We start from the raw sequence: 15,357 nt of genomic DNA, 5'->3' as shown, positions 1-15,357 counted from the left end.
TATCTGTCAAGTCACGCATATAAGTTGATGGGTGTATTTCTTTGTGCTTCTTAAGTAATGATAGACATTTTGTCATCTGATAAGCTAACATGACATTTGGCAAATGTATAACACTCCTAATCTCCTCATCTCATAAAACACTCCAATCAAGGGAGATAAGTGAAATATGAATTAATGATGTCACACATTCTGATTATTGACATCTTAAAATCACCATTATTTTCACCCGTGAAGATCCGGGTTAGAATAGGTCTTCAGTAACCCATGCTTGCCGTAAGAGGCGACTAACGGGATCGGTTGGTTAGGCCTGCTGACTTGGTTGATGCATGTCATCGTATCCCATTTGCGTGGATCGATGCCCATAATGTCAATCACCGGATTGTCTGGTCCAGACTCGATTATTTACAGACCGCCGTCATATAGCTGTAATATTGCTGAGTGTGGCGTTAAACAACAAACAAGCAAACAAACATCACCATTATTTTAAGACATCACAAATTCGATTTTAAAATATCATAAAAGAATCACCGACATCACTAAATCGAGAAACAGATAAAGGAAGGGATAGACTGACATGAGAGAGTCGAGATCGACATGGGAAGTGAGAGGTCGACATGGGAAAGGAGAGATTGACAAGGGGAGGAGAGAGTCGACATTTGAAAGAAAGATCGACAAGGGAAGGGATATAGATAAGAAAAGAGAGAGATCAACAAAGGAATAGAGAGGTCGACATGGGAAGGGAGAGGTCGACATGGGAAGGGAGAGGTCGACGTGGAAAGGGAGAGGTCGACATAGGAAGGGAGAGGTCTACATGGGAAGGGAGAGGTCGACATAGGAAGGGAGAGGTCGACGTGGAAAGGGAGAGGTCGACATGGGAAGGGAGAGGTCGACGTGGGAAGGGAGAGGTCGACATAGGAAGGGAGAGGTCTACATGGGAAGGGAGAGGTCGACATGGGAAGGGAGAGGTCGACATAGGAAGGGAGAGGTCGACATAGGAAGATAGAGTTTGACATAGGAAGGGAGAGGTCGACACATGAAGGGGGATATTGACATGAGAAGGGAGAGATGGACAAGGGAGGGATATAGATAAGAGACGAGAGAGATCAACAAAGGAATAGAGAGGTCGACATGGGAAGGGAGAGGTCGACATAGGAAGGGAGAGGTCTACATGGGAAGGGAGAGGTCGACGTGGAAAGGGAGAGGTCGACATAGGAAGGGAGAGGTCTACATGGGAAGGGAGAGGTCGACATAGGAAGGGAGAGGTCGACATGAGAAGGGAGAGGTCTACATGGAAAGGGAGAGGTCTACATGGAAAGGGAGAGGTCGACATAGGAAGGGAGAGGTCGACGTGGAAAGGGAGAGGTCGACATGGGAAGGGAGAGGTCGACATGGGAAGGGAGAGGTCGACATAGGAAGGGAGAGGTCGACATGGGAAGGGAGAGGTCGACATGGGAAGGGAGAGGTCGACATGGGAAGGGAGAGGTCGACATAGGAAGGGAGAGTTCGACATAGGAAGATAGAGTTTGACATAGGAAGGGAGAGGTCGACACATGAAGGGGGATATTGACATGAGAAGGGAGAGATGGAAAAGGGAGGGATATAGATAAGAGACGAGAGAGATCAACAAAGGAATAGAGAGGTCGACATGGGAAGGGAGAGGTCGACATAGGAAGGGAGAGGTCGACGTGGAAAGGGAGAGGTCGACATAGGAAGAGAGAGGTCGACATGGGAAGGGAGAGGTCGACATGGGAAGGGAGAGGTCGACATGGGAAGGGAGAGGTCGACATGGGAAGGGAGAGGTCGACATGGGAAGGTAGAGGTCGACATAGGAAGGGAGAGGTCGACATAGGAAGGGAGAGGTCGACACATGAAGGGGGATATTGACATGAGAAGGGAGAGATGGACAAGGGAGGGATATAGATAAGAGACGAGAGAGATCAACAAAGGAATAGAGAGGTCGACATGGGAAGGGAGAGGTCGACATACGAATGGACATATCGACATGGACAGGAGAAGAACGAAATGTAAAGGGAGAGATGGACACGGGAAGGGTGAGATTGTGTTGTGGTTGCACAGCGAACATCCGCACATCACTATTTTGAAACGCACGTAAAATCTCTAGATTTAGCCAAATAATCGAGGTTCTTCAGACAAAGTTAGTGCAGTCACACAACACGAGCGTTGAGCATATCATAATTATCATGGGGGTTGTTGGCAAGACCTACCTATCAGTTCGATATATCTATTTCAGGGGCTACCATGAGGGGGATTCGACATCATTCTTTGTTTACGTTTTCAGTGTAAACATGTGTATACGTATTTTTTTCATAGAATACAAAGAACATAATTACGTGTCTTATTTCCCTGCAGAAAGTGAACAAAATGCACAGGATTACACTGCTATGAAATACCAAATGTATCTAGCTCCCCTGACGAGAAGTGTGTCATGAGAAGTATGTCATCCCGCCACGGGGCGTGCCTCGAAACAGGGAGTGCAGACTTATAGATGGAAATGAAAAATAATATCAGCTGCCAAAAATAAACCAAAAGAAAATTTATTTCTTTTTATTTGAAAAACGCAGGACCAGTTCGTTGTTTTACGCCGCAGTCAGCAATATGCCATTAACATATATACACATAGTCCAGCTGCATCGCGGTGACTTGCAGTCAGCATATATTCCAGCTATATCGCGGAGGCCTGCGGTCAGCAATATTCCTGCTATATTACGGGGGCCTTCAGTCAGCAATATTCCTGTGTGTCCTGTTCTTGACATTGTACATGGAGGAGCCTGTATGTGTAATCAGGGTAATCCGTCACTGACTGTTAAATTGGTATATATAATAACATAGGAACCAGCAGACAAATAAAGTATAGGGGATTTTTGAATCAAAGTCCAGGGCCAGATCGCCCTTTAATTGTCGTAGTTTGTGCATCCAGGCTAGAAGCAAACGGACAATTAAACGCTTTGGAGAGCGAGGTTGGTCATTCGGCGACCTTTTTTTCAATAGAGATCAGCCTCCCAAGGCTGAAGCCGAAAATTCTCAAATCGCATAATTTCTATTATCTGACTTCGCAACACTAGATCTATATGCTTGACCCAAGAGCGGATATATATATTGTGGGACTGTCCGCAGACCTACAGAAGAGTAAATAACAAAAGTATTATTTTAATGTCTTTTAACATAAGGATTACATTAAAAATCACATTGGTTTGACCAATAAGGTGCCTGTAAGCGTTTGCGACACCATCGTTTTGCTTTACGTTACATCAGACCACTTTACGGCAATAACCTTTGTCACGCGTGAAAACTGGAGGAAATGGCGCTGGACGTATTGCAGTGGGTTGTCATCGGATTCTTGTTGATACTACCCATTCTGTACGAGCTGAACAGCACGTTCAAGTATTATGCCAAGTTCTTCTTCTACTATGTCATTGTGAATGTTTTGGCATTCATTGTGATTTTCCTGAGTCTTCCACGAGCGAAGGATGTCACGAATTATAGGTAAGCCAATGAATGTTTACATCTGAACGCAGCAGACGATGACAAAATGAGGTGTTTTGTGTGCGACGACTTCACTCAAAATTTCCTTGTTTTCCTTTCATGGATATGGAGACCTACTCTATAGCAATTTTTGCAACACTCGACAAGTCTTCCTACATTAGCTTATCGCCGAGGACACCGTTAGCGCACCTGAGGGCGTGGTTGTATTAACGATGATCAGTTCAGCTGGGAATTTAGTCCGGGCAGGAATAGACCGAGGAAATATTTCCACCCGTAACGCCTGCTTCAATGTTTTTCCTGTTTTGGGGATGTTAGGTTGCCCTAACCCTGACCTACATACATATATGATTTGTGTGTGTACCTAGAAATATATATAACGGTAGTGCGTGTGTGTAATTGTGTGTATACACTGCAATATACAATGAAGGGGTTCGAAGGTGAAGGGTGTGTGTGTACCCTGCAATATAAATCGTACCACCTGCCCTGGCTAGGGAGATGTCAAGAGAAAGATCTGGGTGATATTAATGAGATTGTCCCATGTCGATGAAAACACAGATGTGTTTTATTGTACATTATAAACAGTGATAAAGATATGTGATTTGTGTGTTTGATAGGTATGTCAGGTCTGCTATCAAGAACATCCGAAAGTTGTTTGGAATTGAGATCGAACTCCGAGGAAAAGAAAACCTCGAGTCAGATAAACCTTTCATCCTGGTGTCCAACCATCAGAGCTCTCTTGACTTCTTCGGTGAGTCATCTATTACTGTTAGATATGTTCTTGTATAACCCGTGTATAGCTCCCTGTATGTCCTTGTATTACTCGTGTATAGCTCCCTGTATGTCCTTGTATTACCCGTGTATAACTCCCTGTATGTCCTTGTATTACCCCTGTATAACTCCCTGTGTGTCCTTGTATTACCCCTGTATAACTCCCTGTATGTCCTTGTATTACCCCTGTATAACTCCCTGTATGTCCTTGTATTACCCGTGTATAACTCCCTGTATGTCCTTGTATTACTCGTGTATAGCTCCCTGTATGTCCTTGTATTACCCGTGTATAACTCCCTGTGTGTCCTTGTATTAGTCGTGTATAGCTCCCTGTATGTCCTTGTATTACCCGTGTATAACTCCCTGTATGTCCTTGTATTACCCCTGTATAACTCCCTGTATGTCCTTGTATTACCCGTGTATAGCTCCCTGTATGTCCTTGTATTACCCGTGTATAACTCCCTGTATGTCCTTGTATTAGTCGTGTATAGCTCCCTGTATGTCCTTGTATTACCCGTGTATAACTCCCTGTATGTCCTTGTATTACCCCTGTATAACTCCCTGTATGTCCTTGTATTACCCGTGTATAGCTCCCTGTATGTCCTTGTATTACCCGTGTATAACTCCCTGTATGTCCTTGTATCACCCCTGTATAAATCCCTGTATGTCCTTGTATTACTCGTGTATAACTCCCTGTATGTCCTTGTATTACCCGTGTATAACTCCCTGTGTGTCCTTGTATTACCCCTGTATAACTCCCTGTATGTCCTTGTATTTTGTATTACCCTATATATAACTCCTGTAACCCGTGAAGATCCGGGGTAGGATAGGTCTTCAGCAACTATGCTTATCGTAAAAGATGACTATGCTTGTTGTAAGAAGCAACTAATGGGTTCAGGTGGTTAGACATGCTTACTTGGTTGGTGCATGTAATTTTTTCACAATTGTGTCGATAAATGCTCATGGTGCCAATCGGTGGCTTGTCTGGTCCACACTTGATTATTTACAGACTGCTGTCATCTGGTCGTATAGCTGGAATATTGCTGTGTGCGGCATTAATCAACAAAAACACTCACTATTACTCACTGTGTGTCCTTGCTTTACCCCATGTAATTGTAAGCCTTTGTGTTATTCCTTGTATAATATTGTATAACTCCCCATATGTCCTTGTATTCCAAGGGTATATGACTCTATGTCTACTTATATTACCCATGGAGGTGGATGTATGGAGGAAATATGATGACTTGAATCCCTCCCTGTAACTGAACATATGCTGAATGGAGGAAGTATTTTGACTTGCGCCACAGCTGTAAGCTGACTGTGTTGCAGGTATGATGGAGATATGGCCGTCGCGTTGTACCAGCTTGGCTAAGAAGGAGCTGATGTACACTGGGCCATTTGGACTGGCAGCATGGCTGTGTGGAACAGTTTTCATTGATCGTCTCAACCATGACCGGGCTGTCAGCACAATCAAAGATACTGCAGACTTCATCAATAAAAACAATGTAAATATGAAAACTGATGGGACCACTATGTCCGGCACTCTGACTGATGCATGAAAGTATGTGTGACAAAAACCACATAAAAAAAAGTGACATAGATTATGGTGGAGTAGATACTTTTGACATAATCACCGGTGACATAGACCCTGCTGACATTGTCTCTGGTCACATAGACTCTGGTAGACTCTTTATGTAGAGCTAAGACTCTGGTGTGCTAATCTCTAATTAGGACTCTAATGACTGGTAATGTAGACTGTAGGTCTAGTCTCTGGTGATGCTGGTGATGTAGACTCTAATGACATAGACTCTGGTGACACAGACTCTGTCTGGAAACAAAGACGCTGGTGAAGACTCTGGTAACAAGATGGGGCGGTCAGGTAGCCTAGTGGTTAAAGCGTTCGCTTATCACCCCGAAGACCCGGGTTCGATTCCCGACATGGGTACAATGTGTGAAGCCCATTTCTGATGTCCCCCACCATGATACCGCTGGAATATTGCTAAAAGCGGGGCAAAACCATACTCACTCACTTACTCACTGGTAACGAGACCCTGATGATGTATAATCATAGACTTATATCTCTTCTCTCAGTACATGAGATTAACCATTGTTTCTAACTATGAACTAAAGGTTTATTCTGCTTCTTAAAGGTGAAAGTGTTCATTTTTCCTGAGGGTACCCGCAACCATTCAGGCTCCATTTTACCGTTCAAGAAAGGCGCCTTCTACCTCGCTGTGCAGGCCCAGGTGAGAATCTGTCTCCTCTGTAGACATAATACTTCTGCTGAAGTTTGTATACTGTGTCTGAGAGGGGTATTCACACACGTACACACACTTGTAATGTACACTCGGTGATGTACACGCTGCTTGTATTGCACACTCTGTCTTGTACCCTGCTTGTATTGTTCGCTCTGTCTTGTACCCTGCTTGTATTGTACACTCTGTGTTGTACCCTGCTTGTATTGTACACTCTGTGTTGTACCCTGCTTGTATTGTACACTCTGTGTTGTACCCTGCTTGTATTGTACACTCTTTTGTACTCTGCTTGTATTGTACACACTGTGTTGTACCCTGCTTGTATTGTACACTCTGTGTTGTACCCTGCTTGTATTGTACACTCTTTTGTACTCTGCTTGTATTGTACACACTGTGTTGTACCCTGCTTGTATTGTACACTCTGTGTTGTACCCTGCTTGTATTGTACACTCTATTGTACTCTGCTTGTATTGTAACTCTATTGTACCCTGCTTGTATTGTACACTCTGTCTTGTACCCTGCTTGTATTGTACACTATTTTGTACCCTGCTTGTATTGTACACTCTATTGTACCCTGCTTGTATTGTACACTCTGTGTTGTACCCTGCTTGTATTGTACACTCTGTGTTGTACCCTGCTTGTATTGTACACTCTGTGTTGTACCCTGCTTGTATTGTACACTCTGTGTTGTACCCTGCTTGTATTGTACACTCTGTGTTGTACCCAGCTTGTATTGTACACTCTGTGTTGTACCCTGCTTGTATTGTACACTCTGTGTTGTACCCTGCTTGTATTGTACACTCTGTGTTGTACCCTGCTTGTATTGTTCGCTCTGTCTTGTACCCTGCTTGTATTGTACACTCTGTGTTGTACCCTGCTTGTATTGTACACTCTGTGTTGTACCCTGCTTGTATTGTACACTCTGTGTTGTACCCTGCTTGTATTGTACACTCTGTGTTGTACCCTGCTTGTATTGTACACTCTGTGTTGTACCCAGCTTGTATTGTACACTCTGTCTTGTACCCTGCTTGTATTGTACACTCTGTGTTGTACCCTGCTTGTATTGTACACTCTGTGTTGTACCCTGCTTGTATTGTACACTCTGTCTTGTACCCTGCTTGTATTGTACACTCTTTTGTACCCTGCTTGTATTGTACACTCTGTGTTGTACCCTGCTTGTATTGTACACTCTGTGTTGTACCCTGCTTGTATTGTACACTCTGTGTTGTACCCTGCTTGTATTGTACACTGTGTTGTACCCTGCTTGTATTGTACACTCTGTGTTGTACCCTGCTTGTATTGTACACTCTGTGTTGTACCCTGCTTGTATTGTACACTCTGTGTTGTACCCTGCTTGTATTGTACACTCTGTGTTGTACCCAGCTTGTATTGTTAACTCTGTGTTGTACCCTGCTTGTATTGTACACTCTGTGTTGTACCCTGCTTGTATTGTACTCTCTGTGTTGTACCCTGCTTGTATTGTTAACTCTGTGTTGTACCCTGCTTGTATTGTACACTCTGTGTTGTACCCTGCTTGTATTGTACTCTCTGTGTTGTACCCTGCTTGTATTGTATACTCTGTGTTGTACCCTGCTTGTATTGTTAACTCTGTGTTGTACCCTGCTTGTATTGTACACTCTGTGTTGTACCCTGCTTGTATTGTACACTCTGTGTTGAACCCTGCTTGTATTGTACACTCTGTGTTGTACCCTGCTTGTATTGTACACTCTGTGTTGTACACTCTGCTTGTGTTTTATCAGTGTTTGTGTTTAACACTCTCCTTGTGTTGTAGGTTCCAGTTGTACCTGTTGTCTTCTCCTCCTACTCGGACTTCTACAGCAAACGTGACAAGAGATTTGACACAGGTAAGTAGAGACTAGGAGGCAAACATGACAAGAGATTTGACACGTAATCTGCTTTGATATTTTCAGTTTCTAATCATATAACTTGATCTTGAGCCTAATTTGAACCTCTGTAAATGTTTGCTCAAACCTCGACTTGAGTCGTCGCAAGGAGTGTTCTCAATGTCATGCTTGTTATAGATGCTAGAGGATTTGCACCTGCTGTAACTCGTGTGTACCACAGGGGATTTTTTGGGGTACATTAAAATAAACTGACCTTTATGTAAGTAGCTCTCAAATCAAATAAAACTCCCTTTATGTAAGTAGCCACTAAATCATGACCTGACCATTATGTAAGTAGCCGTTATATCAAATGAAACGACCTCTATGTATTTAGCCACTAATTCAATGACCTGACCGTTATGTTTACAAGTCTCTGTCAAATCAAATGATGACTATATATTTAAGTATTTATCAACATAAATGACCTGACCTTTGTGCTAAGCTCCTTCAAATCAAATGAAGTCTCCGTCAAATTAAATGGCCTTACCTTTTTGTTTTTTGTCAAATCAAATGTAAGTAGATGTCAAATCAAATGGGTCTCGGGTACTCTTCATGATAGAATGTTTATATAACAACCTTGATAAATGAAGTCCCTATGCTTGTTGGTGGCACTATATGGATCAGGTGGCCAGTTCATTGACTTCGTTGATTGCGTGTAATAGTACCCCAATGTTGCTGATCGTGATATCAATCACTTGTTTGTCAGGGGCACTATATGGATCAGAACACAAAAAACGTAAGAGATATCTTTACCAAATTTGGCACATAGATAGGTCTAGTGGTGAACTGATGCCTTTTGATGGTTTGGGATTTAAAAAAAAAATATTTTCAAGATTCCATGGCAACGACTTTGACTTAGACTGAAAATGGAGCAGATCTTGAAAACCGTATGACATTTCTTCACCAAACGTGGCGCATATATTGGTCTAGTGGTGAACTGGTGCCTGGTGGACATGTCATATTTGCGGGGGATATGAGTATTTCATGCTTGTTTACAGCTGAAATGTTGTAGCGTATGACATGTCATTGTTATTGTGTGTCCCAGGTAAATTCATCATCACATGTCTTCCCCCCGTGAGGACAGCGGGCAGGTCGGAGGACGACGTGGCGGGGCTGACCGAGGATGTCAGACAGCAAATGCTGGATGCCTTCAATCAAACATCGTTAGAGTCACGTCAACCCAGAGTCACCACTACCATCAAGTAGTATCTGCAGCAACTTGTCAAACTTCATAAAACTCAGATGGATAACTGATTTTAGAATTCATTTAACTGAAACTTTCTTGATTGGAAGATTAAGTACAATACATGTGCTTTCCACTACATGCCATTGCATGTTTATACTGTATTTTATGCTACAGCTTTATTCTGCTGGACTTATATATGATGTTTTTCATGACAAACTCCACTCTAGAAGCAAATCCTCATTTACACATGATTGCTATTATTTGTATCATTGATCTGAAGTGGAATTGCTTCCTTCACTGTTCAGTGAGAGGCTCGCGATCATCAACAACAAACCGGATGTTGAATGAGAGGCTGATAGATATAAACTAATATAAAAAGTAAGGGATCATGAATATTTTGGGGGATAATTTTGATCAGTCTTCAATACAAATAAATATCCCCAAAACTATTCATGATCCCTGACTTTTTGTTCAGTTCCCGGTATATACATGAGTTATGTCACTGTAATCAAAATGTAGACATTGAATGTAACGCAGGTTTCAAGTTTCTTTTGGGTTTGATCATCTGAACACAATCTTTGCCATTGTTAATGATCTCGGAAAATACTTTTGTAAATATTATTGTTCAAGTTTTGAGAATTTTATATAAGCATGCTGTCCTCTTACTCCATGTAGAGTACACCATGTGCAGTATATAGCCATTTGGTAGGACATTTGCTTGTTGAACATTACATTATGTAGATCTTTTCAGCTCAGTGTGAATTTTCCAGGTGAGGAACAGTGCTTTTGTGCATTTTATTAAAGTTTTACCTTGGGGATGCAGGTCATTATTGATATGGTTAAATTGTGGGGTACAGCGCCGAACAAGACTGGAATTCCTGGGCTTGATCATAGCACCAATGGTGGCTATTAGGAATTAAGTCCCTTTCACCACTCAAATCACTTGCGTTTGCTTCATACAAAATGGTGGCTCCTAGTCAACAAGATCTGATCGATGATTAAGATTTATATTGTAATCAAACGGGTCTTACCCCACAAAGTGCATTAAGTCACGTGAGCACCTTGATTTAAAACAGGAAGAGATTTGGAAAATATATCTTGATGACAAGTTGATAGGACACATGCATTACAAATCCTGCAGTCAACTAAAACATGCATGTTGTAATCCATGTTGTTTACGAACTGGATATTGATTTCTTTATGCGATTTTAATTGGACTATGCATAGACTCGTTAGTCCAGCCCAAATATAGCTCCTTAATCCCAGCCTAGTTCAGCAAGGGTGGAAACTGGACTTTTACAGTCAGTTAAGTCTCTTGCATCAGGAAGATGTATAGTACCGGTACCTTGAATCATATCGTTCATGTTTGCTGCAGACTGGGACTTTGTCTCTCGAACAGTCAGTTTCTGTGTCTCCACATGTCCTTATGACAAGCAGGCACCTGTCTTGGTGCATCACAGGAATACAGTTGATGAAGCATTCTAATCTTGATTAATCTAATCAGCCTATTGTGATTCTGTGTTGGAAGTCAGATTCTGGAATTATCAGGGTACTGCCAGTAGGGTTCTAAGGGTACTAGTCCACCTTGTCTAGATATGTTCTTTCTGAAATCAAAATGTTTTCTTACACTTTTTGTGTTATTTACAGAGATCTGATTAGAACCCGTATGTTTTTTGCAAGGAAATCTCCTAATTCGGATGTTCCGTTTCTCGGAAAATCATCAGAAAAATATATTTGGATTGACAAATTATGGGCGTAGAGTGATCTTGCTGTAACTCTTATGTAGACCTGCCCAACAGCATCGGACGGAAGTTATGCTCGCTAACAAGGTCTGGAATAACATTTCGCTGTTTGTCCACAGACATCAATGGAAGTATGGTCCCAATTATAATTCAATATTTAACTTATAGATATTTAAATTTGTGTTAGCTCACGTGAACAAAAGTTCTTGACAGGGTAAAATCCTCCCTCACTTTTTTTGTAGATGTCTGATTATCAGCCAGTTTGTATATGAAGGGGAGCATTCTCCTCTAGTTTGTATGTGTGTGTAAGTTAAGCCTGTGTTACCTCACAGCTCGCCCTCCTGAACTCCTTACCCACACTACCCCCGGACCCTTACCCACCCTCCCTAGCTGGACCCTTGCCCTAGCTGGACCATTACCACCCTCCCTAGCTGGACCATTACCCACCCTCCCTAGCTGGACCCTTACCCACCCTACCTAGCTGGACCATTACCCACCCTCCCTAGCTGGACTATAACCCACCCCACCCCCCACCCCTAGTTGGACCCCTGTACCTTTACCCACTCTCCATAGCTGGACCCTGTACCTTTACCCACTCTCGATAGCTGGAGCCTTGCCCCCCTCCATTCCAAGCTTGATCCATTACACTGTCTCCCTCGAGTCCAGCAGTCTTGCCTCCTCACCCCTGAGCTGGGTGGCCTGTGGCAGACAGAAGGCTCTGATCCCAGGGTTAATGTGTTACCATGCTTATATGTCATGTTGCCGTGCAAATATATGTTACCATGTATATGAAGGGGAGCATTCTCCTCTAGTTTGTATGTTTGTGTAAGTTAAGCCTGTGTTACCTCACAGCTCGCCCTCCTGTACTCCTTACCCACACTACCCCCGGACCCTTACCCACCCTCCCTAGCTGGACCCTTACCCACACTCCCTAGTTGGACCCTTACCCACCCACCCTAGCTGGACCCTTACCCATCCTCCCTAGCTGGACCATTACCCACACTCCCTAGCTGGACCCTTGCCTCCACCCCACCCCCCACCCCTAGTTGGACCCCTGTACCTTTACCCACTCTCGATAGCTGGACCCTGTACCTTTACCCACTCTCGATAGCTGGACCCTTGCCCCCCTCCATTCCAAGCTTGATCCGTTACACTGTCTCCCTAGAGTCCAGCAGTCTTGCCTCCTCACCCCCGAGCTGGGTGGCCTGTGGCAGACAGAAGGCTCTCATCCCAGGGTTAATGTGCGACCATGCTTATATGTCATGTTGCCGTGCAAATATATGTTACCATGCCAACATGTCATGTGTATCTGAGTGGACTGTAGCTTAGAAATGTTAGCTGTATCAATTTCATATCTGTGTGCAAGGAAGTATGTAGACAATGTGATTTGTACATAATTGATAGAAGTGTACATGTGTGTAATGATGTGATATTTGGTAAATTAGTCTCACTAATAAGGAACCACAATGGACCAAGAACATTCTCAACATATCTGGATTATTGGTTTGTATATGTCATATTTATTTCCAGGTCTTATCTCCACATTTGATGGTAGTAGCAAGATATATCCATGTGATCCATTTAAAGCATACGGAGAATTGTTACAAATAAACTATTTTATGGAATCTTTATCACTGTTTTGTGATGTATGCATAAAAGACAATGTATGTACTATGGATTATGCAGTGAGGGGTATATGGCTAGAGAGTGTATGGCATACACGGTAAGGTATTTATGGCCAGAAGTCTATGGTTGTGCGGTAAGGTGTATATGGCTAGAGAGTGTCTGGGATATACAGTGATGTGTATATGGATAGAGAGTGTATGGCATACACAGGAAGGTCTTTATGGCTGGAAGTCTGTGGTCGTAATGGAAGGTGTAAATGGCTAGAGAGTGTCTGGGATATACAGTGATGTGTATATGGATAGAGAGTGTATGGCATACACAGGAAGGTCTTTATGGCTGGAAGTCTGTGGTCGTAATGGAAGGTGTAAATGGCTAGAGAGTGTCTGGGATATACAGTGATGTGTATATGGATAGAGAGTGTATGGCATACACAGGAAGGTCTTTATGGCTGGAAGTCTGTGGTCGTAATGGAAGGTGTAAATGGCTAGAGAGTGTCTGGTATATACAGTGATGTGTATATGGCTAGAGAGTGTCTGGGATATACAGTGATGTGTATATGGCTAGAGAGTGTATGGGATATACAGTGATGTGTATATGGCTAGAGAGTGTATGGGATATACAGTGATGTGTATATGGCTAGAGAGTGTATGGGATATACAGTGATGTGTATATGGCTAGAGAGTGTCTGGGATATACAGTGATGTGTATATGGCTAGAGAGTGTCTGGGATATACAGTGATGTGTATATGGCTAGAGAGTGTCTGGGATATACAGTGATGTGTATATGGCTAGAGAGTGTATGGGATATACAGTGATGTGTATATGGCTAGAGAGTGTCTGGGATATACAGTGATGTGTAAATGGCTAGAGAGTGTCTGGGATATACAGTGATGTGTATATGGCTAGAGAGTGTATGGGATATACAGTGATGTGTATATGGATAGAGAGTATGAAATATACAGTCAGGTCTATGTGGCTAGAAAACGGAGTTATTCAGCAAGGTGTATGTGACTAGAAGACTTTTGGGTTATACAGTAAGGTGTATATGACTGGAAGACTATGCTTTATATTGATAGATGTTTTGGGCCAGAAGACGGGGTGTATTTGACTGGAAGACTATGGGTTTATTCAGTAGGGTGTATTTGGCTAGAAAACTATGGGTTATATTGTGAGATGTGTTTTGGCCAGAAGACTGGGTTATACAATAAGGTGTATATGACTAGAAGACTATGGGTAATACAATAATCTTTTTATTTGAAGTTCACCCAATATACAGTTTTTCCATTGGACTAGAGGTCGGTTACATGACTGCGAAGTTGTTCATTTAAGAATCGACTTTCACGTTGTGTAAGTTTATCGGAGAATGAACCTTCATAGAGTGAGGGCCAAAATGTATGAACATCGGAGCTTGTGTTCAAGAATAAAGGGTCTAAATGTACAGAAAGTACGTTTCTGTATGTATTCATATAGTTATGAACAATTTTGGGGTCATGTGACCGACCTCTCGTCCAATGGAAAAGTAATATATCGTGTAAACTTCAAATTAAAGAAATTATAAGTGTGTTGACGACACAATTTGACGATCTTTGTTTGAAGCTGATCCGGAAAGGTTGTTCTCTTCCACCAGGGCAATTAAATGCGCCAATATACATATCAGTTCTTGCCATAGCTATCTACGTATGTGGCTTTAAACTCCTTCAGCACTCAACATCTGGCTCCGTCAGACTTCCATCTGTTGCCAAGCACGAAGAAAGCTCCATCAGGAACCTATTACGACTCCAACGATGACGTTATAGCAACTGTGGACAACTAAGGGGACGTCTATGAAACCGGCCTAAAATCTTCCCAACATCGTTACCCCACCGTTAACAAAAGATGGAAAGGGGTTATGTTGACAATTACATCATTTTAAAATCATTAGGTCAAGTGATTCTATGTTGTCTGACCAATACTCGATTACATACAGACCGCCGTCATATAGCTGGAATGTTGCTGAGTGCGACAACAAAGAAATAACTAATAGTACGAAGTTCATTCGAGTGATGACAGATTACAGTTTCATGTGATGGGTTTGACAGATAAGTTGAGCATACCACCATCTGATAGCATAGATGGTTATAACGTAAGGGAAGACATATACATCCCATGATGGCTGTATTGTATTATTACACCGATTTACAAGCTCGGACTACGCGTGGCACATTTGTGCCATACCTATTGACTATAGTCATACTGTGTGAGAGATAGCCGAGTCCCCGTGACATCACCGGCAGCAGATAAGCGTGGCTGTCGAGATATGAGTAGCAGGTCACACGTGGTCGCTAGACTATGAACTCAGCTCTCTATTATTCACTATCGTTCGAAGGGTTTCC

The 15,357-nt window shown here is 42.6% G+C and overlaps 1 protein-coding gene across 1 annotated transcript; it reads left to right on the top strand.

The window, feature by feature from the left end:
- Nucleotides 1-3,316: 3,316 nt before the first annotated feature.
- On the top strand, nucleotides 3,317-12,948 carry LOC139459599 (1-acyl-sn-glycerol-3-phosphate acyltransferase alpha-like). The gene is made up of 6 exons (XM_071241162.1): nucleotides 3,317-3,504; nucleotides 4,119-4,252; nucleotides 5,602-5,777; nucleotides 6,423-6,518; nucleotides 8,320-8,392; nucleotides 9,477-12,948. Exons 1-6 carry the CDS (start codon nucleotides 3,320-3,322, stop codon nucleotides 9,635-9,637), a joined length of 825 nt encoding a protein of 274 aa, XP_071097263.1. The 5' UTR covers nucleotides 3,317-3,319; the 3' UTR covers nucleotides 9,638-12,948.
- Nucleotides 12,949-15,357: the final 2,409 nt, after the last annotated feature.

This window comes from Haliotis cracherodii, unplaced genomic scaffold, assembly GCF_022045235.1.
Source record: "Haliotis cracherodii isolate W230 unplaced genomic scaffold, xgHalCrac1.p SCAF_13, whole genome shotgun sequence".
NCBI lineage: Eukaryota > Metazoa > Mollusca > Gastropoda > Lepetellida > Haliotidae > Haliotis > Haliotis cracherodii.
Note: the sequence above shows the minus strand (reverse complement) of the source record. Positions and strands in the feature narration are given on the sequence as shown.